At 38.8% G+C, this 21,953-nt stretch overlaps 7 protein-coding genes across 7 annotated transcripts; 5 read left to right on the top strand and 2 right to left on the bottom strand.

The window, feature by feature from the left end:
- Positions 1-142: 142 nt before the first annotated feature.
- Positions 143-1,673, bottom strand: LOC112166129 (cysteine-rich PDZ-binding protein). The gene is made up of 4 exons (XM_024302898.2): positions 1,514-1,673; positions 1,244-1,361; positions 485-585; positions 143-403 (listed from the first exon to the last, which is right to left on the bottom strand). Exons 1-4 carry the CDS (start codon positions 1,527-1,529, stop codon positions 339-341), a joined length of 300 nt encoding a protein of 99 aa, XP_024158666.1. The 5' UTR covers positions 1,530-1,673; the 3' UTR covers positions 143-338.
- A 619-nt stretch (positions 1,674-2,292) lies between these two features.
- Positions 2,293-4,198, bottom strand: LOC112166083 (probable xyloglucan endotransglucosylase/hydrolase protein 8). Its single transcript, XM_024302842.2, has 4 exons — positions 3,804-4,198; positions 3,616-3,716; positions 3,289-3,491; positions 2,293-2,839 (listed from the first exon to the last, which is right to left on the bottom strand). Exons 1-4 carry the CDS (start codon positions 4,003-4,005, stop codon positions 2,437-2,439), a joined length of 909 nt encoding a protein of 302 aa, XP_024158610.1. The 5' UTR covers positions 4,006-4,198; the 3' UTR covers positions 2,293-2,436.
- Positions 4,199-5,867: 1,669 nt separating this feature from the next.
- Positions 5,868-7,979, top strand: LOC112165650 (pentatricopeptide repeat-containing protein At4g21170). Its single transcript, XM_024302254.2, has one exon. The coding sequence runs from the start codon at positions 6,061-6,063 to the stop codon at positions 7,759-7,761; it is 1,701 nt and encodes a 566-aa protein (XP_024158022.1). The 5' UTR covers positions 5,868-6,060; the 3' UTR covers positions 7,762-7,979.
- Positions 7,980-8,165: 186 nt separating this feature from the next.
- On the top strand, positions 8,166-9,676 carry LOC112165648 (probable dolichyl-diphosphooligosaccharide--protein glycosyltransferase subunit 3B). Its single transcript, XM_024302253.2, is given in 2 exon segments — positions 8,166-8,606; positions 8,609-9,676. Coding segments are annotated over 2 exon segments (1,149 nt in total). The 5' UTR covers positions 8,166-8,308; the 3' UTR covers positions 9,460-9,676.
- A 1,756-nt stretch (positions 9,677-11,432) lies between these two features.
- LOC112167014 (nuclear transport factor 2B) lies at positions 11,433-12,390 on the top strand. The gene is made up of 2 exons (XM_024303958.2): positions 11,433-12,067; positions 12,154-12,390. The coding sequence occupies exons 1-2, from the start codon at positions 11,765-11,767 to the stop codon at positions 12,226-12,228; spliced, it is 378 nt and encodes a 125-aa protein (XP_024159726.1). The 5' UTR covers positions 11,433-11,764; the 3' UTR covers positions 12,229-12,390.
- Positions 12,391-13,706: 1,316 nt separating this feature from the next.
- LOC112167792 (pectinesterase) lies at positions 13,707-15,806 on the top strand. Its single transcript, XM_024304866.2, has 3 exons — positions 13,707-14,704; positions 14,943-15,134; positions 15,221-15,806. Exons 1-3 carry the CDS (start codon positions 13,810-13,812, stop codon positions 15,718-15,720), a joined length of 1,587 nt encoding a protein of 528 aa, XP_024160634.1. The 5' UTR covers positions 13,707-13,809; the 3' UTR covers positions 15,721-15,806.
- Positions 15,807-17,536: 1,730 nt separating this feature from the next.
- LOC112165772 (CRIB domain-containing protein RIC10) lies at positions 17,537-20,384 on the top strand. The gene is made up of 5 exons (XM_024302415.2): positions 17,537-18,079; positions 18,377-18,525; positions 18,651-18,748; positions 18,866-18,974; positions 19,825-20,384. Exons 2-5 carry the CDS (start codon positions 18,489-18,491, stop codon positions 20,028-20,030), a joined length of 450 nt encoding a protein of 149 aa, XP_024158183.1. The 5' UTR covers positions 17,537-18,079; positions 18,377-18,488; the 3' UTR covers positions 20,031-20,384.
- The last annotated feature ends 1,569 nt before the right edge of the window (positions 20,385-21,953 follow it).

Here is a 21,953-nt window from a genome sequence, read left to right as displayed (position 1 = left end):
CAATTATTCAAAACTCATCTTTAAGCACTTCTCTACCAGAATTAGCCAATGGCCATGCATAATTGCAAATGCGCGAAATCCAAGCAAATAAGCTCAATGCACACGTTAATCAAAATACATTCATAGTACATTCACTGCCCTATTAAACTTGAAAAGCCCGCAAGCGTAATCAGAGAGCTTTTGGAAGATATCACTGATTGAAGATTAAATTCCACAGTACAGGTCATGACTAAAGGTTACATTGCAATTCTGAATGACAAATATGCCAGTACCTTGCATCAAATACACAATTTAGCTATGAATCAGTGCACACACAGTCAACCAACAAATGGTTTGTATTATACATTGCTTTGTTTGTAAATCTTGGTGTCGAGTACTTGTTTACCGCACATCGCACAAACTCCTGCAAAAAACAAATCACATACATCAGGCTATCCTGTATCACTGAAACAAAACCAATGAGATCAGGAAACAGAAACACTACCTTTGGAGTAAGCACAGGTGTGACAGTATTTTCCTTCTTGGTGTACTTGCTGCTTGCAAATAATGCACTTGGTGTTTCCAGTAGTTCCATAGGGACTCCACCTAAGCATTGGAATCCAGTTACAAAAAAAATTAGTATATGTATCCGTGACACCACACTAAATAAACAATCTGCATTGCAAAAAACTAATAAGCGGTGATGGAGGACTCAAATTGTTATCATACATACGTATAAGATCAAAGACATAGCACCATATGACTTAGATACCGTACATATGTCCTCTACACAATTTGCAATCTACCTCAATCTCATAACCTACTTAGCATATAACATCTATTTGTTATTCCTTCTTACCTCTATTAACTAGTCTAAGAACTTGATCAATAACGCAAACATACTTTACACTACATGCAAACACCTCAATCTCACGACCTAGTATGCAAATAACATCTTAGGTTACTCATTACTCTCTGTATTAACTAGTTTAAGAACTTGACGGCAGTCTGCTCTACAATCCAGGCAATAGACCAAAAACCGATATAAGTGAAATTCCAGATAGAAATTTGATCGAAAAGGTTCAATCGAACCACACAACATTGAACATTCTATTATCTTATAAAACACTAAAGTTGCAAAGTACAAAGACTAGCTGTCATTGATTACAAGTAAAACACACACACACATATATATTCAATTTACCCAATAATTTTAGTATTTGGGCAAAGAAAACAAATCAAATAAAAATTAAAAAAAGGGTACCTTTTCTTCTTGGACAAGAGCTTGTTCTCGTTGATTTTCCGGCCGCCGCCTTCGGTGGTGTTACTGGCACCTTCCTTCCACTTGTCCGGCACTATAACCTTCGCAAGCTTCTTCTCACCTATAAAATTCAACAAATTTAATCAGAATTCTACCCAATTAGAACATCGATCGGAAATCAGAAACTTCACAATTCAATTTCAATCTCGACCTTTTCGAAAAAAAGATAACAACTTTGAAGAGAATTTGATCATGGATTAAGAGGGTACTTACACTTTTCGCACACCATTGTCTGCTTTGTTGCCCTTCGAATTGGGATTTTGAAACTGGAGAAAGAAACCCTAATTTGAAATTTTGGGGATTTTGGGAGTCTTGTGCTGGGTTGGTGTCGCGGTTCAACTCACCGTTTCTAATAACAGGTCTCCGTGACTAAATACCCTCCTGATTACGGTAAATAACAAATTGTGCTGACTGATCCCTACCGTCCTTTTATAAAATTGGTGATATATGGCTAATCGCAACCGTCCAATTACATAGAGGAAATATAAGGATTTTATTATTTTTTTAATACTAGGGATTTTTTTTCAAATCCAGTTAGAATTGGTATACTAAGGGATTCCCGATGCTAACTGGATTTGAGGAACTAATACCTATCTTTTCAATTACTAATGTATATGTTGTGGACTTGTGGCCAATGACATATTCGTCGCCACAAGTTGCTCCTACAATACATATATTAATTATTTATATCAGGTAATTAATTCAAATCTCGATCACCAGCTCCCTATGAGTTTGTTTGGTGCTTTAGAATTTAACTAGCCCCCTCCTAAATGTTCTTTAAAATTTTTAACAAATATCACCAATTAGACTACAAATGAAAAATATATAGTATCTTATTGCTTTATGAATGTATGACAGTGGGTAAAGATTTTGGGAATTCGTTACTAAATCATAAAGTTTACAATTATATGTAAGTAAACATGTCATAAGTTTAGTTTTATGATGTCTTTGTTCAACTTCATTTATATTTGCACTTGGAATAAGATGAAAAATCATGGAGAGGATAAATATTTAATTTTTTATTGAACAAAATCAATTTAATGAATCTAATCAGAATTCCATAACCAAAAAACAAGATGCCATACAAGTACACATCTTAGTCTATCCTCATACTTAAACTCTACGACTTCACAATATCATTCCCATGGACTCAATGGACACTCCACTGGCAATGTTGGGAACCGCTCAGTGTCCTTGCAATAATCATAAACAACAAGGTTTCTTTGTATCCAAGCATAGTCCATTTTCTGAGAATCTGAAAGGTGCCAAGCATCATACTGATCCCACCAGTTCTCTGTTGTTGTGGACACACATTTAGGGTATGGATCTTCCCACTGGCATGCATCAACACTGAAGTCCTTGTAGGAAGACACAAATGGTGATTTTTTCCAGTCTGTCTTCTCAAGTCCACCTCTCGTCGCCCATTCATCGGCATTCCATATGCTCGAGAATAAATACATGGGTTTCTCGTTGGGGAAGAAGTCGTTTGCTTCACCATTGTTCTTAAACACCCTTATGGGAACTTTGTCAACAAAAAAACTGCCAGCAGAATCCATTGCAAGACTGTGTTAGTTCTAATCAACATTATAAACTAAGCAACATTTAGAAATTTTTAGTGCCAACATTTGGAGGGGGCTGGTATGGAGTAGCCTGTACTCAACATTTTGCGTACTATTTCTTTGCTAGTGTCTTAAAGGTGGAAACAAGATGCTCGATGAATGCACGGGTAGTATTTATTTTCATCAATATTCAAAACAAGAGCCTAAAGATCATAAATTTACAGTACAAATACATAGTAGAAGTTGCAGTACCACAAAACCAGGAGCATGTGACTGTGACAGACACATTACATCACTTTGGGACTTGCAGCATGTGAGTATATAAATGTGCCAGCAGATAAAAAATGAAAGGTAGATATGAGCTAGGGGATGAAATAGAAGGGTCACAAATTATAAAAGAGAAGCTTGTTAAGGCCAAGAGAGACTTACACAATCTGATGATTGTTCCAAAGAATTGAATAGGTATGATAATCCTCAGTGGGGTCAAACCAAAGGCTGTGCCTCATCTCACGGTTCCCAGTTCCATTCTTGTAAACATTTGTCTGAATCAGATAAGGCTGCCCACTCCTATTCCCCAAGAACTCAAAATCTAGCTCATCTCTGGTTGGCCCTGCTCCATTTTCAGTACACATCTGCAGCACCATTTTTAACAGTTTCAAATTTTTACCATAAAAAGCAAGCACATAATTGTACAAACACTGAGAGAGGAGTATGATTTACTTCCATAAATGAATGAAGTAAAAAGATGGGACTTACATAGTAAGCTGTCACTACACCAGCAGAGTCACCTCCAACCAGCTTGAGCTTCATGCTGAACCAACCAAATCTGTACATCTGTTTCGTTTGAAACCCGCAACCTATTCAATAATAGCTACTTGATTTAGCAACGAAACTGGAAACTAATCTTTGAAATGGATGATATTCTAAGTTTCAATCCTTTTTACCTGTATTATTGTCGAGCGAGAGGTACCAGATCTCCCCATCTGCAGAGGTTTTGAAATGGTCCTCGGACCACATTATGTTGAAATTGTCTTCGAAAGAAGTTGATGGTGCAGCTGATACAGATGAAGAACAATAAGCAGCAGCCATGGAAACTGCAATGTAAACAAGAATAGCAGCCATTGGAGAAGATGCCCTTCTTTCCATTGTGGAGGCAGAGAAGTAATCTGAGATTGGGAGCTTCTTTCAGCTCGATCTTCTCAGGAGGAAGAAGAGCGGTGCATTAATAAATGGTGGTCACAATTTGAAAATGACTTGGAGAAAAGGCCAAAACAGGAAACCAAAGTATTCACATTTCTTTGTCTGCTTAATCATTGCATATGACTTGTGAATGGCAATGGCTGAAGTGCCCAAAAATGACTACGACTTATTAACTTGGGAGAAAATTGGGTAAACTAGAGGAGAATGCATATGTCATTCTGAAGAAGCCAGGCTGCTATCCAATGGACTTTGGCAATTGGGAGAATGAAAAAATGGATGTGGGGCCCATGTGTTGCATATATGAACATGATGGAATGTGATTGATCATTCAATAATCGAAAGCTCTTGGATCTAAGACAACTGGATTTTGCTGTTACTAAATGCAGCAACTTATAGGGTACGTAGGTCTCTAGAGTCTTTTTACTTCTATCATATATCCGAGTAAGTGATGCTCCAAAGCATGGTAGAACTCTTTAGTGTCAAATCTAACAGTGAAAAGTAATTTTAGACAAGATCGAAATCGATGTCAAAAGAGCAAAGAAGGGTGAAAGGAGGAGCTGAAATCTGCTTTGGTCAATAATACAGGAGAAAGCACCCTAAAAAGCCTAAGATTTCTCCATTAGTATCTTTTCCACACTACTTTGGGGTTCTTTTTCTGTCGGTTTTCGTTTGTATTGTGAGAAATAACACAGTAAATCACATTAAACAAGACTATTTAATAGTGAACAATTTTCCCCAATTGGAGGTTGCTTTCTTGGTAATAAACATGACCAACATGCTTAAACACCACAACCAATAAAGAAGAATGGATATGCTACAAGCCTGCAATGAATATGATAAACAATGTCTTTCTAGTTTTCCCAGCACACTACTTGGGAAATTAAAAACACTCTCATGTGGGAAACCAAGGAAGAAGTATAATAATGAATAGTAGTATATTTGAGTAAAACCTTGCAACATTGACTTGGATGCATTCACATGCTTGGTCAGGAAGGTGATAGGGAAGCCACCACCAATGGAATACCAGAGGAGATTATTATTAATGGACTGACTGACTGACTGACTGTGACTAGCTAGCAATAAGTGATGTGAGGAAAAAGTAGCTGTTCATTTGTTTCAGCAAAGCAATATGTGACCGAGTTTTTCTTGGCTTCATTGGCTAAATTTGAAAGGTAGGAAATACCTTGTTCAGTCTCTTCTGGCTAATAATGGACTTGGAATTATGTGGGTCAGCATCATCTTTCTCATATCCTCAGAGGCTTGCAACCTTTTTTCAATCTCTTGCTGGTGTGTGTGTTCTGCTATCTCACTTAGAATTGGCACAAATTTGCATTTTAGGGAATTAGATTTCGACCATGCTAAGCTTCCTTTTCTTGTCTATCGCTTTTTCTTTCAAGCAAACTCATCAAAACATTTTATTTCATACCTAAACCAAAAATATCAAAGCATATACGAAGTAAAACATGATTTTGTTTCTAGTTGCATACTTACATTTACTTGATTGTCTTTGAGACAACCCCAAGTGCCCCAACACGTCGTCCTGAAACACTTAGAAAACGAGCAAAATCTACTGAGCAAGACATGTTTATTTTCTTTTTCTGTTACATATGTCTTATCTGTTTTGAGACAATTCATCAAACACTTTATCTTCACACGTATAATAAAAACCGCAGAAGTTAAAACACATGAAAACGTCGAGCAAACTGTTTGAACACTTTAAGAACTTAAACTGGAGTGAGCACAATTGCTGTCACCCTCTGAATCAACCCTTATGTAGTCTCACTCTGTTGTTAAACTGTTCTTCAGCTTTGTTTCTGCAGCATTGGCAGCTTTGTTAAAGAAGGTTCACAATTTAGGCTTGGGCTCACCTTATAATCAACGTCTCAACTCCAACCCAACCCAAAAGTCTTTCTTTTTCAGAGTCCAAGCCCAAAATCCTTTTTCTTCCCAACTTCTCTGCACCAAAACATCGGAGCAGAACAGAACCACTTCAAACACCAAATGCTTCTTCTTCGCAAAGCTTATTCAACGACTTCCAGTACTTCCCTAACTTGGAGAACCCAAATCAAACAAGCTCACTTAGCATCCCAAATCTCCTCGATTCTCTTACAGAGACGCAACTGGGTTCCATTCCTCCAAAACCTCAACCTCCCCAAACTAAACCCTCCTCTGTTTCTCCAGATCATCCACAAAACCCAGTGCAACCCACAACTCTCTTTGGATTTCTTCAACTGGGCCAAGTCCAATTTACGTTTCGAACCAGACCTCAAATCCCACTGCCAAATCATCCAACTCTCACTCGGGTCTGGCCTCACCCGACCCGCCAAACCCATCTTGGACACACTAATCCAGACCCATCATGTTTCCAAGCTTGTACAGTCCATGTCTCAGGCTTGTAAAGGTACAGATTCTCTATCCAATGTGTTAAGTTTTGTGCTTGGTTGCTACGCAAGAGAGGGTTTGGTTAGAGGAGGCATAGAAGTTTATAGAGAAATGAGTGTTCTTGGTTGTGTGCCTTCAGTTTTAGCCTGCAATGCATTGCTTAATGCTATGAGGCAAGGAAGTGAAACTAGATTGGGTTGGTGTTTTTATGGGGTTATGCTCAGAAATGGGGTTTTACCAGACCAGTTTACATGGTCTCTGGTTGCTCAGTTTCTTTGTAAAGATGGGAAATTTGAAAGGATTCTTAGACTTTTGGATTTGGGTGTTTGTGATTCTATGTTTTATAGTCTTCTTGTGGATGGTTATAGCAAAAGTGGGAATTTTGATGCTGCATTTTGCTACTTGGAGAAAATGAGTGATGGGAAATTGGAACCTGGTTTTAGTACTTATAGTTCTGTTCTTGATGGGGCATGTAAACTTGGGGATGTGGAAGTGGTTGAAAGGGTAATGAGGATTATGGTGGAGAAGAAATTGCTTTCGGCGAGTCCTGTTTTTGAGTATGATTCAATTGTTAAGAAGCTTTGTGCTTTGGACAAAACTTATGCGGCAGAGATGTTCTTTAAGAAAGCGTGTGATGAGAAAATTGAATTGCAAGGTGCTACTTATGGATGTATGCTGCAGGCATTGACTAAAGAAATGAGAATAGTGGAAGCTATTCGGGTTTATCGGGTGGTTTGTGAGAGGGGTATAGTAGTGGATGATAGCAATTATTATGCATTTGCTCATGTCCTATGCAAGGAAGAGCGATCTGAGGAGGGTTTCGAGTTGTTAATGGATGTTATACGAAGAGGGTTTAGTCCTTGTGCATCAGAATTGTCTGGATTTATATCATTTCTATGTGGCAGGCGTAGATGGAGAGAAGCAGAAGATGTGTTGAATTCAGTTCTAGACAAAGGGCTACTACCGGATTTGACTTCTTGTTCCTCATTAGTAGGCCATTACTGCTCTAGAAGACGGATTGATTCAGCTATGGCATTGCACAGTAAGATGGAAAAACTGAACGGCAGTTTGGATGTGACCACTTACAATGTACTTCTTGGTGGGCTTTTTGCAGCGAGGAGAATTGAAGAAGCAGTGAGAGTGTTTGATTACATGAGAAGTCAGAACTTGATGGGCAGTGAAAGCTTTACGATCATGATTCGTGGGCTTTGTCAAGTAAAGGAACTGAGAAAGGCCATGAAAATTCATGATGAAATGTTGAAGATGGGACTTAAGCCTCCTGCAGCAACTTATAAACGTTTGATATATGCATTCAAGTAAACCTCCCTGAGCAGTGAAAGCCTCACAATCATGATTCGCGGGTTCTGTAGGGTAAAAGAGCTGAGAAAGGCCATGGAAGTTCATAATGACATCTTGAAGATGGAGCTTAAACCTGCTGCAGCTACGTAGAAACTCCTGATATGTGGATTCAAGGAAACCTTGCATAAGAACACACAAACTTATGAGCAGATGAAAGCTTTTCATTCGTGTTCAGCGGGCTTTGTTGTCTAAAGGAGCTGAGAAATGCCATGAAAGTTCATGATCAAATGTTGAAGATGGAGCTTAAACCTCCTGCAGCTACTTATAGTCGTCTAGTATGTGGATTCAGGTAGAGAAGACACAACGTACTCGAGCAGTCATGAACTCATGATTCACCGGCTTTGTTGCGTAAAAGGAGCTGGGAAGAGCCCTGAAAATTCATGATAAAATGTTGAAGATGAGAGCTTAAAACCCGACGTATTGAAACTAGAAATGTGAGTGATGAAAGCAAAACGACTCTCGTAATTCTTACTCAAAATGTTTGTCTTTTTGGTGGTTATCAAACGACATGACGTCTAAACCAAAGAGTCAAGAGTCAACACTCAAAAATCCAAGTCTTCTTCTTCTTCTTGTTCCTCACAAATCAAAAACCCAAAATTTCCTCTCTGCAATGAGGAAAACCCCAACCCTAACAATGTCTCCAATTCCCAAACTACCCCTCTCCCTCCTCCTCGTCTCCGCCCTCCTCTTCCTCACCGCCTCCTCCCAATCGGACCTCGTCTCGGAGCTCCAATCCCTCCAATCCCGATCCAAATCCGGCGTGATCCGCTTCACCGACCAATCCGTCTCCCGCTTCCTCACCTCCGCCCAAACCCCCGCCCCTACTCCCTCCTCATCTTCTTCGACGCCGCCAAGCTCCACGAGAAACCGGAGCTCCACCTCTCCGACCTCCGCCACGAGTTCTCCCTCGTCGCCGCCTCCTTCATCGCCAACAACGCCGACGAAGCCTCTCCGTCCCACTCCAAGCTCTTCTTCGTCGACATCGAATTCCAGGACTCGCAGAACAGCTTCGCCCAATTCGGCGTCAACTCCCTGCCCCACATCCGCCTCGTCGGGCCGGGTCAGAGCCCGAAAGAGTCCGTCCAGATGGAGCAGGGCGATTTCGCCAGACTCGCCGAGTCAATGTCCGAGTTCATCGAATCCAAGACCAAGCTAGTCGTCGGCCCAATCCAACGCCCGCCGATGTTCTCCCGGAACCAGATCATCCTCGCCGTCATGGCGTGGCTGATCTGGACGCCGTTCATTATCAAGAAGATTATCAACGGCAAGACTCTGCTTCACGACCCCAGGGTTTGGTTGACCGGGGCGGTTTTCGTCTACTTCTTCAGTGTCTCCGGCGCTATGCACAACATTATCAGGAAAATGCCGATGTTCTTGGCCGACCGGAACGATCCGACGAAGCTGGTTTTCTTTTACCAGGGATCGGGAATGCAGCTCGGAACAGAGGGGTTTGCTATCGGGTTCTTGTATACTATCGTCGGGTTGCTGCTGGCGTTTCTTACCAGGGTGCTTGTGAGGGTGAGGAATGTGAATGCGCAGCGGATTGTTATGCTTGTGGCACTGGTGGTTTCGTTTTGGGCTGTGAAGAAGGTGGTGTATTTGGATAACTGGAAGACCGGGTATGGTATCCATGCTTTCTGGCCTTCGAGCTGGAACTGAGGTTCGGTGAGGATTTGGATTCACCAATTGGGGTTCTACAAAAGGTGAAATTTTAGATTTTATTGTTAGCAAAAAGCTTTGATAATGAATTCGAGAGAATATGTTAAATGCTGCTTTGGCAGCCTGCAGGGCTTACATTATGTTTGAATACTTACAAACTATGTGTTAGTAAACTTTCTGATTTTGATTACATGCTTTGCGATTATGATGCTGGTTACATTGCTTTGTCTGTTTATTTATGTTGTCTTAGGCTCTGAATTGCTCTGAGTTTTATGCTTTCTGGTTCAAAGTAGCTTAAAAGCTGATAACTTATCTCACTGTATATAAATGAGTATGCTTTGCACACTGCTATTTCTTCTCTTGTTGAACGCTGTTTTACTACTCAGTTAATGAAGGCTGCTTGCTCAGTTCATGCTTCCACTGCTTATAACCTTGAACCTTGATGAGTGGAATGTAATTTGCTTATGCTAGCTTTTGGTTTCCTGTGCTTGAATACCAAACACATTCAGCTCAAAGCATGATAGCAACTAGTGGTATTCATACATGGTCATTGAAAATAATTGCTGGTATAGGGTTTAAGCTAGCATTGAACTTTACTGAAGCTGTGGGGTAATTTTTAGTCCATATGAAAGATAGTTGGAGGAGAGCAACTCTTGGCTTGGGAGGCTGTGGATGATTAACATCTTTAAATTAGCCAGCAGCCTATGTTTTCTTAGTTTCAACCCAAACTCCTTACAGTTCTATGTTGTGTAGAGATCTTGACTGCATTTCAGCCAATATGGTGAAATCTGACTCTTTTGAATCTTCATTAGAGCACTTGTTTTGGAGTTTTCTGGCCAGTTCTGATGGTGAAGTTGGTGCTAGAGCTAGTCTCCTGCTTAGCCTAGCACTGCCTAGTAACTTCCTCGTGTTTAGCCAAAAGCCTGTTGTGTAGACAAGGTCTTTTCTTGTAATCTGGGTGTTTGATCTCCTGCAGTTTCAGACTTCTGGGTGCTTGTGTATGTCTAGGGTTTGTATTAGGGGTTTGGGTGTATTCTCATCTATCATATTCCAGATAAGTTACTGGTTCACTATCTTGCCTTGCATTTTGTATTGATAAAATGAAGTTTGTTTTGTGTGTATGCGTCTCTGAAACATCGTTGAAGGGTAAATACTAAATAGTGCTGTACTATTTGTGTTTTTAGTATTAAGTTCTCGAATTTAAGATATCTTCTATATGCTCTGCTTGCGCACATTCAAGAAACATAAGAAAATGGCAATGTTTTTTTCTTTTTATTGTTCAATGATGAGGGATTCGAAGCCACGAGCGTACTCTCCCCATTTGTCAAACCATAAAACAATTCTGCCAAGCTAAATGATCATGTGCTTGGTGACCAACACCAGCCGAAGTGTCCGCAACGAAGTTGGCCTTGAATGATTTCCGCAACAAATTTTTTTTGAATTTTCTGTAATATTTGTTTAAGGACTTAATTTACCGCGATCGAAATTTTTTAATAGCATGTTTACCTATTCAGAATGAATGTGTTTACTACCACAAACTGCTATGAAGATGGAAGTCGACTACATAATAAAATCAGGAACTCATTCCTGAATAAACTCTTCACCTACATGGAGTAATGGATTCCTACTGAATAACTTTTACTTACCAAAGATACTCTTAGAAATTTACCCCAATTTGCTAGCCAAGCTCAAACACAAAGTAAAGCTCGATGGAAAACAAGCCAAATCTGAGCACCTAATGATGGACTTGGCTCGTCTCATTTACGAACATCTGAACGATGAAATCAGGCATTGGATAAAGAACTAGCTTGCAACTTTTTCACAGCTTCGGGGTGGGCGGGGGGTTGAATTTAATTGAAAACTAATGTGTATTAGAATCACCAAGTATATGAATAAGAACTCGTAGTTTAGTACAAGAAATATGGAGACTGATTTCCCCTCAACTTAATGCAGATGGTATAGAAAAGCTTCCCTGTTGGAAAGAACGGTCGTTCAGGAAAGTATATGATTCCTTACTTTCGGCACTATCAAAAGTCCCACAAAACGTAGAAATGCAGCAGTGTTGATTCCCCATGTCAAGTCGTCCAATTTACCCTAGTATCCCTGAGATTCATCACAATATTGCAACTTTTGAAGCCATAATGCTCCATGTTCAAGGGCTAGATAGTCATCTAGTACTAGTTCAGAGGCGTCTCGGTGACATGTTATGCACCTTTAGGGCAGATCCATCTTCCTTATATTCGAGTTGTGAGTGCTTCTGAGGCGAAGAAGCAGATCAAACAGAGAGGGAGCCGAGCGAAAAGAAATGGAAGAACAAGTCGAAATGGTGGGGAGGGCATTTGTGGATCATTATTACCTTCTTTTCGACAGTGATAGAGCTTCCCTGTCTACTCTATATCAACCAACCTCTATGTTGAGCTTTGAGGGCCAAAAGATTTTTGGGGTTGACGATATTTCTGTGAAGCTTAATCAGTTACCATTCGATCAATGCAAGCACCTGATCAGTACTATCGATTCCCAGCCATCATCGACAACCGGTGGCATTGTGGTCTTTGTCAGCGGCAGCCTCCAATTACCGGGGGAAGAACACCTTCTAAGATTTAGCCAGGTTATAATTTTCACAACTCTCCACATTTACTAGTAGTAATTTGGTTGTGTTTATATATATATTAAAATGCTGTTGTACTGTTGCAGATGTTCCACTTGATTCCAACTCCACAAGGAAGCTTCTTTGTCCAGAATGATATATTTCGTCTGAATTATGGTTAAAATTTGTTCAAACTCTACCATTGAGTTTCTGCAACTGACTGCTGAAACAAGTGAAGGAATAATAATGTTCTCCATCTCTTTGTTAGCATTTCATTTCATTTCATGCCTTCCTATAAAATTGCTCTTGGTTTGTCATGTAATGGAAGTTCTTTTCTTAATTAATCAGCTTCTAACCAAAACAAAAAGTGGACGTCAATCCAATGAAAATATTCTTTTAATGAGAGATTTTTTGCCCGTGAAACATTCATCTGTATAAGCGTCACTAAAAGAGAAATTTTTTTTATCAGATAACGACAATACTTCATTGACATTCGTATATTTTTATGGAATATCAATGATCGGCCAACTAACTTACCATAGAAGTAACCAAGCTACCAAACAATTCAGGAAGTTCTCAGTTATGTACTAATATATTTGTCTCTGGTACTAATAACCATCTAGATATCACTGAGACAGAGTTTACGCTTCTACACTAATTATATGAGCTAGTCTTTACATATGAGTTTCTCAAGTTATAACAAAGGTTTTCTTTAGAGACCACTCATACCAGTCAATTTGCTTTTGGGGATCGGACGGACGATTCTTTTTCTTTTCGTTTTCGAAAAAGAGGGAGCGTATGAATGTTTTTACCAACAATGAGGTTCTCAATAGTTGCCAAACAATGAGGTTCTCAATAGTTGCCAATGGATTTGTCTTTAGGTTGCAATTAATGAGTTTTGATTCCATTTTCTAACAGTGACTTCGTAAGAAGCTCAAAACCAGCGCCCCATGTTTTGAGCAACCTGGTGTTTAAGGAAAAATATGATTCGAGAATTATGTGTATTCTATTATTGATAATAGGAACCCTTTATATAGGGATTTACAAAGTACATAATCTTGTCACACAAGGAAATAGAATCCGAATAATTAGGAAATCTAGAACCTTCTCTCCTATTACAACTCTAGAACTAAACCCTAGTTTAAAGAGGCACACTCAATGTCGATATCCTTCAACACCTCGGATATTTTCTTCTTTTCCCAAAGTAATCATACAAAGAGAATATTTTATAAAGAAGGGTTGGAAAGTATCACTTCTGGAGCTTCAGAAACGTGAATGGAGACTCCACTGGTGTAGAAGAATAGATAAAGTCATCAGCAGCACTGGATCGATTTCCCACATGACTTTCTACCAGATATCGAACAGTGCTTTCTCTTTGTCTAGACACCATGATTGCAATTATAGAAAGAAGCTTTTGATTTAGCTACAAAATCCACTAAAGCTCAAAGTTAAAGTTAGCCTCATAATGTCCAAAAACACCAATTTACTAAGCCTTATCCGTAAACAATGAACGTTTTTGCACATAATCGTATATAACCGGTCATAAAACAGAAAAAAAATCTTCGAAGAATCTCTTCAAATGCGTGCCTGTTAAGACCTTAACCTCTTCCATAATGACACACACTTTCACTTTAAAAAACGTTATCATCTCTGCTAATTAATTTATTTCTTACAGTACAAGTTGTTGTCTATTACTCTATTTAAGAACTATAGGACAAGAGAAATAAGCAAGAGAGAGCTTAATCAATTAGCTACAAGCAAGAATGGCAATCCAACAGCCTCTGCTTGATGCTCCCAAAGCTACTTCTTACTGCAAATTTCTCTATCTAATCCTCTCCTTAGCCGCTATTATAAGCTCGATCACCCTTGTTTCCATCCAAGTTATGATCAAAACCAGCTCCTCTATTTCTCGTCCAGGAGCCATGAGTGCTGATGTTGATCTACTACAAGGGCTCCTAGAAGAATCCACACCACACTTGCAAAAAGCCCTTGAGACGGCGAAAGATGCTTATACTAAGATCAATGATCATAAAGATCGAGCGGCTCTTGTCGATTGTGTGGAGCTGATGGATGTCACCATGGACAGGATTCTTGACTCTAGAGTGGCTCTCAAGAACTTGAAGGTGCAGAATACCATGGAAGATGTTCATACATGGCTTAGCAGCGTCCTCACTAACCATGTCACATGCTTGGATGGACTAGATGGACTATCAGCCCTGACTATAATGGAGCCTACGCTCAATGACTTGATATCAAGGTCAAAAGCCTTCCTAGCCAAGTTGGTTGCAATCTCTCCATTAAAAGAGAGAGTGATCGATGATCAGCCACTGAAAATTGGAGATTTCCCAACATGGGTCACAAGCAGGGACCGGAGGCTAATGTCGAGGGATTTTCATAAGGGAGTTGAGGCCAATGTTGTGGTGGCAAAAGATGGGAGTGGGAAATACAAGACTATAAAAGAAGCAGTGGCAGCAGCACCAGATAAGAGCACAACCAGGTATGTCATTTATGTGAAAAAGGGAACCTATAAGGAAAATGTTGAGGTTGTGAAGAATAAGAAGAACTTGATGATTGTTGGAGATGGCATGGATAAAACAATCATCACCGGCAGCCTCAATGTTGTTGATGGATCAACCACTTTCAAATCTGCGACTCTAGGTAAGGACTTTACAAATAGGTTGACTACATGTTTATATAGCTGATTTGTTATCTTGTTGTTTCATTCTTAGACAACTTAAACTTTTGAAGCTCGTATTTATCTAAAAATTTTACGAGTTTGGGTGGCATGTGAAGTTTAGAGCATTTAGCCTAACACTAGGGACACTCAAGTTTTACTTGGCACATATGTTCCAAATATGTAGAATCCTACATCATCAATCTTTATCTTTCAATGCAGCTGCCGTTGGTGACGGATTTATCGCCCAAGACATTTGGTTCCAAAACACAGCTGGCCCGGAAAAGCACCAAGCTGTTGCACTTCGAGTCGGAGCCGATCAATCCGTGATAAACCGGTGTCGCATTGACGCTTACCAAGACACTCTCTATACCCACTCCAATAGGCAGTTCTTCCGAGACTCCTACATAACAGGTATATATCTTGTCGACTTTATTTTGGTTACATTGGAATGTATGTGAATCCTAGAGGTCCTAACTCATTTCTCTACCCTTCTTCAGGTACCATAGACTTCATATTTGGAAATGCAGCCGTAGTACTTCAGAATTGTAAGATCGTGGCACGAAAACCCGCGAGTGGACAAAACAACATGGTCACGGCACAAGGTCGGACGGACCCTAATCAAAACACCGGGACTTCCATTCAAAAATGCGAAGTAATTGCAAGTTCAGACCTAGAGCCGGTGAAAGGGAAAGTCCGATCTTACTTGGGCCGCCCCTGGAAGGAATACTCTAGGACTGTTGTGATGCAGTCCACCATTGGTGACCTCATTGACCCAGCTGGGTGGTCTATATGGAGTGGAGACTTTGCTCTGAAGACACTGTATTATGGTGAATATGCTAATAGTGGACCCGGGGCGGGTACTAGCAAGAGAGTGACTTGGGCCGGGTATCATGTCATTAAACGTGCATCAGAGGCCCAGAGTTTCACTGTTGCTGGGCTTATACAAGGTGGGTCATGGTTGAAGTCCACCGGGGTTTCTTTTACCGAAGGGCTGTGATCATTTGTGGCCCATCACATTTAGCCTTCCATCTATTTTCTGTTTTGTTTCAATAAATAAGTTGTTTTTGTTGTGGCATTTTCCAAGGGCTAAGCGTCATTTTCTCTAGTTAATCAAACCACAGGGTTAGTTCCAGATATATAGATCAAACCTCTTGAAATTTCTAAAGAAAATCACAAATTAGTTAGAAAGTTGGGAATTGCGCGGTAGAACTTGAATTAATAACGCAAAGATTTGGCAAATCGATCAGCAATTTAGTTTGAATAACAAAAAAATGATAAATTGATATAACCCCTACAGTTATGGCGAAAAAGGGCACTAGTTGTCATTTTCTTCTAGTGACAACAAATCCGAATTGACTTCGATCGTTTTCAATGAGTTGTCTACTCATCAAAATTAAGTGTCAACCAATCACCTTACATTTTAATATTATTCCAAATTCTGAATATACAAAGTATCAGGAGGATAATGTTAGAGATTAGATAAATAGAAAAATTAGACCCGAAATTGTCTCAAGGTGAGCAACACCACATTCCCATATGAAGTAGCTTTAATTAGATTGTGTTTGCCTAATGTGATAATTTGAAAGATTAAACAATCAAGAATAAAACGTGCTTCCAACAATCACAATAGCTTAACATGTTATCTATAAACAGCTAAGCCATATATCAGAGAATTTCCAATAAAGGGCAGCATGATTGCAATTTGATACGCTCCAAAGGTTGGTGAGAATAGAATAATGCATGAAGTTAAAAGGTTTCTAATTAACAAAAGAAATTAAAAAAGGGAAACCAATTGAAGTTTAGGTTATAAAAATAATTCTTCTCCATTTGTTAGTGCATGACAATTGTATATTAGAACCAAAATGAGAGCTCATACCCAGCTGGATGAGAAATTTATGATCTGGTTGAAAAATTGTATTTAATAATGTCTAGCTATTGAAGGAAAGATTGAGATTTTTTGTCAAAGGAAGGAAAAGGTTCAATTTGGATGTACGTTAACCTCTTCATCATTTTGTTATGACAACTTATTTTGTCACCTATTTGGTTTAGGCACTTATGCTAAAGTTTAGATTGTTTGAAAGAAATGTTGGAGTTTAGTGATCTATTTCAAACATGAACCAATTTGATTAAAGGGATTTTAGAGTTTAACGATATATGATTTTTTTTTAAAATTCGGGTGAGGTATCAAACAATCTCGGTTACGTTAGTGAGTTAATAACATACACACCTAATTAATATTTAAACTACGGTCCATGAGGGTATTCCAGTAAAGTCAAACTAATTACCGTTGTAGGCGCACGAACCTGAATGTTTCTCAAACCTACTGGGCACAAATTCAATTTGTGTTGAGGCTAGACTTGGGGATTCCATGTAAGGTTGCTCGGGGTGGTTGATATTTAGACCGATATTATTGTGCCCTATTGAATATTAGGTTTGAATATATATTCTCAAATATAATATGTATTGTCATTTATCATATACACTGATTCGGTTAATTATATTTATTGTGGGTCTTCAACTTCATCTGGAAAAACGTAAAGTAAAATTTAGCGGGAGTAAGCGAATGAAAGAAACGAATGGAGAGAAATATTAACGGGGGAGTACATTTGGGAAAAAATGGTGAAATTAGTTAGACAAGTAAGGCAATTTTGTCATCAAAAGATGACTTAACCTTTTCCCTCATTTTAGTTTAATGCTAAAAACCAAACTTAACAACAGGGTTAACCAAACTAATTAGACTAAACACATAAGTCCAAACTGCTTTGAAAGTTGGTCTAGTCAGACACTGCACCAAACAAATTCCAGCTTCTCCCTCTGTGTGTCTCAGATTTTCACCCGCAATTTAAGTATCTGTTGCATTTTTGGAAGGCTCTTGCATTTTTTCAGAGGGAGGGAGCCTCTCAAAAACAAAAACAAAACAAAACCAAACCAAAAGCAAACCAGCACCACCCAATTTCTGTTCAATTTTGTTCCACTCTATTCTCTCACACCCTTAATCTGTTTTTGAGGTTTCCATTATTTGTTATCCAATCCCACCCACCTCTTTTTTCTGTTAGACCCTCTTCTCCCTAGCTCCGTTTCTCTCTGTTCCAAACTACTGGTTCCTCCCCAATTTGACAAAATCCCATTACACTATTGTTTCTGGGGTTTTTGTTCTTTCACTATCATTGTTTTTGGGTATTGGGGTTCAATAGAAAACTAGTTTTTTCTAGCTTCCTAAAGAGCTTCAAGAGAGTAGTTGAAGATAAAGATGGAGCATGGAGGTAATAGGCTACCTTGGTTGGATGTAAAGGAGAAGTTGCTTCTTCCCTAATCAATCTTCTTCTTTGTACCATCCTAATCATCCTCTTATTAAGGTATATTAATTAATTCCATATCTATATTCCCTGTAATCAATGCTGACTGATATACAGGGTCTACAAATGCACTGTCTAATTTTACAGAATTATTGGAATCCTTTTTGTGTTTTCCCTATAATGAATCATTTCTGTGCTATATTCCTTATATATCAGATACCAATCCTCATCCACAGGGATTAGAAAGTTCCCAGATCACATGCAATGAACCTTATTTGATACTGATCTATCCTTTTTTCTCATTTCAAAATAGTTCTTAAGCAAAAGCCACCATTAAGTACATTTGCTTTTTGGCAGGCAAAAGGTACATCACCATCATCTCTTCCCCAACCTTTATTTCTGGTGTTTGCTTCCCTCATTCTTCAAGGAGCTGTTGCATTTGGGCAATTTGGACTTCCTAGTTCCCACCATGGCGAAGATTTTCAAATACATCTCTCAAATATTTGGTAACTTTATTTCTCTCTCATCTATCTGCAACTCTAATTTGGGTGTTTGATTGCCTTGTATATCTATGCAATACTGGGTTTTCATGCTGATCTGGGGCTAAATGGGAAAATGGGTGTTGTTGCAGTTGTGAAGGAGCGTGAAATGGAAATTGGGTTCCCGACAGATGTGAAACATGTAGCTCACATTGGGTGGGATGGTCCGTCTGATAGTGCACCCAGCTGGGTACGTGGCCTAACCATAGCAAATTACTGATCTTTCTTCATTTTTCAGTCTTATTACACAAGGTACCAACCAAAATATGTTCTTTCATTTCTCAATTGTTTCATTCTGTTGTTGCAGATGAATGAGTTCAAAAATGGACCCGATTTCTCAACACTGGGTCGCAATAACACCAGTGATCGAAGGGACTCCTCCAGCAGCACGGCTCCTTCTCCTTGGGCCTCCCACGGTATGCATATCTTCACGATCGAGTCTCCAATGTTTCTTTCATTGATACATGTATAACTAGTATGTAAGGTTAGGAAAATAATGCAGAAACTGATGGTTGGAGGCCTTAGTGTCAAATGAATAATTTGAAGGTTTTGTCAATATGTTCCATTTCATTAAACTATGGGTCTATGGCTTGTGTATCATGTGCATTTGTGCAGTATGAGTACTCCAACAGTCTAACCAGACAAGTATGAGTAGGGTCTTTTTTTTTTCACGGGCTAAATAGTTTTAGGGGAAATGGGATTACTGTCTGTTTTAGTTTATTGGTAATAGATGCTAATAAGGTATGGAAAAGTTCTCAAGATTCTTTGCCCCAACTGGAGGGCTTGGCTCTTCTGTCACGAGACAGCACTTTCCTACCTAGAGGAATATGGTAGCTCGTGGCCCTTTACAAAACTCTAGCTAGTTCTTGGTAATGGTGGTCCTGAGGGGTATAGCTCTATAAACATTCTTATCTTTGGCTTGATTGTTTTATAGCTATTTATAAATTGGTGGGATCATTGTTTCAGTGGGTCTTAAATTGAGATCGATGCAGCTAAGGGATTCAATTCTTATGGTTCAATCAATTTATAGCATAGTTTCATTTCTCAAAGATTGTAACATGATGGTACATTAGGTTGGTAAGGTTCACACATCTATATATGAGTACCTATCATATGCTCCTGGAGTACTTTTGGTGTGGTTGTAGTGTCAAATCTTGTTTTGGTATGATGGTGTGGACAATTTATTGTAGATTATGGCACTTGGGATGACTTCAATAATAGTTTTCACTCTCTTTTGGTTGTTGTTTTGTCAATCTTTTGTGACAGATTTTGAGCAATCCATGGGACGCCAGCCATCAACCAACTTGATAGACCTTCCTCCTAATGACCTTGCAAATGTTCCCAAGAAGCCAAAGCGGAAAAAGGTCAAATCTTCGTCTTCCTCTTCCTCATCATCGAGATCATCACGACCAATGAAGGCGTCAAAGGCTACATATACGCAAATGGAACCTACACCAAACCTGCTAATATAGAAACACTTCAAGATTGTCAAGTTGATCAAAGTTCAGAATGTGCATAGTAAGACTCTGGATGACCTGCCCATATTTCCGTTACTCTGCAGTGTCCACAAGGGCAAAAGGATGAAGATCCAAAAATTGGGACATAGCTTAGAAAAGCAATAGGTTTTGGGAGAAATTCATAATGTGAATTAAAAGAGTGGAAGACGATTGTCCAAAGGCTGACACCAGTCTAGAAAGACACCAAATTTTTTGCTTTCTCATTAATGTAATAAGCATGCGGAGAGGTGAATGATTTAGTTGTGCTGGTATGGCTTTGCTAATTCAGATTGTCAAACGAGAAATACAAGTATTCATTTTTACTACTAACGATGAATGATCGATTGAATCTACATACTGAAAGTACAACGAAGATAAGATTAACTGACACAATCTATGTTATGAAACCAAAATGGCTATACTCAGATTATCAGAAGCTATATAAGGCACCTCAAATTGATCTGCAAGCATGTTCTCAAAAAGTATAGTTCGTGAACTGAATGATAGTGAACTTGGATTAGCATGTCATTATCGCTGATACAAAGGAACTTGAGACAGAATCTTTGAGCTTAGAGTCATCTTCTACCTGCAAACTGATTGATAATAGTTGAGAAGGTCCGTGTCTATAAAAATAGGGCTAACGGCGTTCGTATTTATGACCATAGAAAGTGAGGCTAACGTTGAGAATGACAAGTGAGGTTGATGGTAGGCATTACAAGTGAGGCTAATAATGGACATTGCAATTAAGGTTAACGGTGCCCAAGCAAGCGAGGCTAAGCACACTAAAAGATGTGGTACACTATCAAGTTCCCAACACCATGAAACCAACCCTAGAACTTTCTCTAAAAAATGAAAATTGTCGAAAACCATGATTTCCATAAAAGAACGGTGGACTATAGTCTTACCAAAATCGCATATTTTTATTTTCTTACCAAAATTTCTTATTGGTAAATCATGATTTTTTGAGCAATTTTAAAACTAAGGAACCTTAAAAATCTTGATCAAATATTTTTTTTATGATTTTTTAAAGTCAAAAAATTGAGAAAATCATTCAAAAAAATTGCGTCGAGATTTTTGAGGTCTGTCACTTGAAGCAGCTCCTAAAAATCATGTTTTACCAATTGTAAGATTAAGAAAAGAGTAGTTTTATATACACTCCAAATTACTTAATGCACATGCCTATATTTTTTTTATCATCAAACTTCAATCTTTACCCCTCCTCATTAATAAATAAATAAAAATAAAAACAAAGAAGAATCCATAAAAATAATGACGTAGTCGGAAGTAACCTAGGTTTATAAGCAATTAAATTATGGAGTCCACTAGAGATAAATGAGAAAACTCTCAATTTGATAGATAATATGATAAAAGATAGGTTGTGCAGCCGTTTAAGGTTGCTTATATATGAGAAAAGAAACCCTAGGGCGACTAACAATGAAATCCTAAAGCCCACGGATAAAAACAAAACAAATTGGAAAACCAAAAATTCTAGAAAACAGTAAATTACAATTTTGAGGCCCTAAACGATTCCGAAAACCCGAAAAAGCCCACACATCGTGGCGACGCTACGAGTTTTGTTCCTGGTGTCGTTTCCTTTCCTGAAAGGTATAGCAATCACGATTCGGACACCGAATGCTAAATTTGCAGCAAACTAGGTTTTCCTTTGGATTGATCGAGCTGTTCTTCGATTCTTCTCGCCAACCGTTCTACATCAAATAAAATAAGAATTAAATGCTTTATATATCAAAATATTAATTAAATATTTTCTTATAGGTTATATTTTTTTCTCATGTCTTCGATCGTGATATTATCGACCTCTATTTAAGATCATACGTGAATGTTAATGGCAGATGAAATAATTGTAGTCCACATGAAGAATTAGCAAGCAACCAAATTGGT

The sequence above is a fragment of the Rosa chinensis genome, chromosome 5, assembly GCF_002994745.2.
Source record: "Rosa chinensis cultivar Old Blush chromosome 5, RchiOBHm-V2, whole genome shotgun sequence".
NCBI classification, from domain to species: Eukaryota; Viridiplantae; Streptophyta; class Magnoliopsida; order Rosales; family Rosaceae; genus Rosa; species Rosa chinensis.
Note: the sequence above shows the minus strand (reverse complement) of the source record. Positions and strands in the feature narration are given on the sequence as shown.

Coding starts and splice junctions, on each gene's coding strand:
- LOC112166129 (XM_024302898.2), bottom strand. Junction 586..1,243: donor CTCTTGTCCAAGAAGAAAAG/GTACCCTTTTTT, acceptor TCCAATGCTTAG/GTGGAGTCCCTATGGAACTA. Junction 404..484: donor CACCTGTGCTTACTCCAAAG/GTAGTGTTTCTG, acceptor TGTTTTTTGCAG/GAGTTTGTGCGATGTGCGGT.
- LOC112165772 (XM_024302415.2), top strand. CDS start 18,489: ATGGCGAAGATTTTCAAATACATCTCTCAAATATTTG. Junction 18,526..18,650: donor ATACATCTCTCAAATATTTG/GTAACTTTATTT, acceptor GTGTTGTTGCAG/TTGTGAAGGAGCGTGAAATG. Junction 18,749..18,865: donor CTGATAGTGCACCCAGCTGG/GTACGTGGCCTA, acceptor CTGTTGTTGCAG/ATGAATGAGTTCAAAAATGG.
- LOC112165650 (XM_024302254.2), top strand. CDS start 6,061: ATGCTTCTTCTTCGCAAAGCTTATTCAACGACTTCCAGTACTTCCCTA.
- LOC112167792 (XM_024304866.2), top strand. CDS start 13,810: ATGGCAATCCAACAGCCTCTGCTTGATGCTCCCAAAGCTACTTCTTAC. Junction 14,705..14,942: donor TTTCAAATCTGCGACTCTAG/GTAAGGACTTTA, acceptor CTTTCAATGCAG/CTGCCGTTGGTGACGGATTT. Junction 15,135..15,220: donor CCGAGACTCCTACATAACAG/GTATATATCTTG, acceptor ACCCTTCTTCAG/GTACCATAGACTTCATATTT.
- LOC112167014 (XM_024303958.2), top strand. CDS start 11,765: ATGGAAGAACAAGTCGAAATGGTGGGGAGGGCATTTGTGGATCATTAT. Junction 12,068..12,153: donor ACCTTCTAAGATTTAGCCAG/GTTATAATTTTC, acceptor GTACTGTTGCAG/ATGTTCCACTTGATTCCAAC.
- LOC112166083 (XM_024302842.2), bottom strand. CDS start 4,005: ATGGAAAGAAGGGCATCTTCTCCAATGGCTGCTATTCTTGTTTACATT. Junction 3,717..3,803: donor CTCGCTCGACAATAATACAG/GTAAAAAGGATT, acceptor ATTATTGAATAG/GTTGCGGGTTTCAAACGAAA. Junction 3,492..3,615: donor GTGTAGTGACAGCTTACTAT/GTAAGTCCCATC, acceptor ATGGTGCTGCAG/ATGTGTACTGAAAATGGAGC.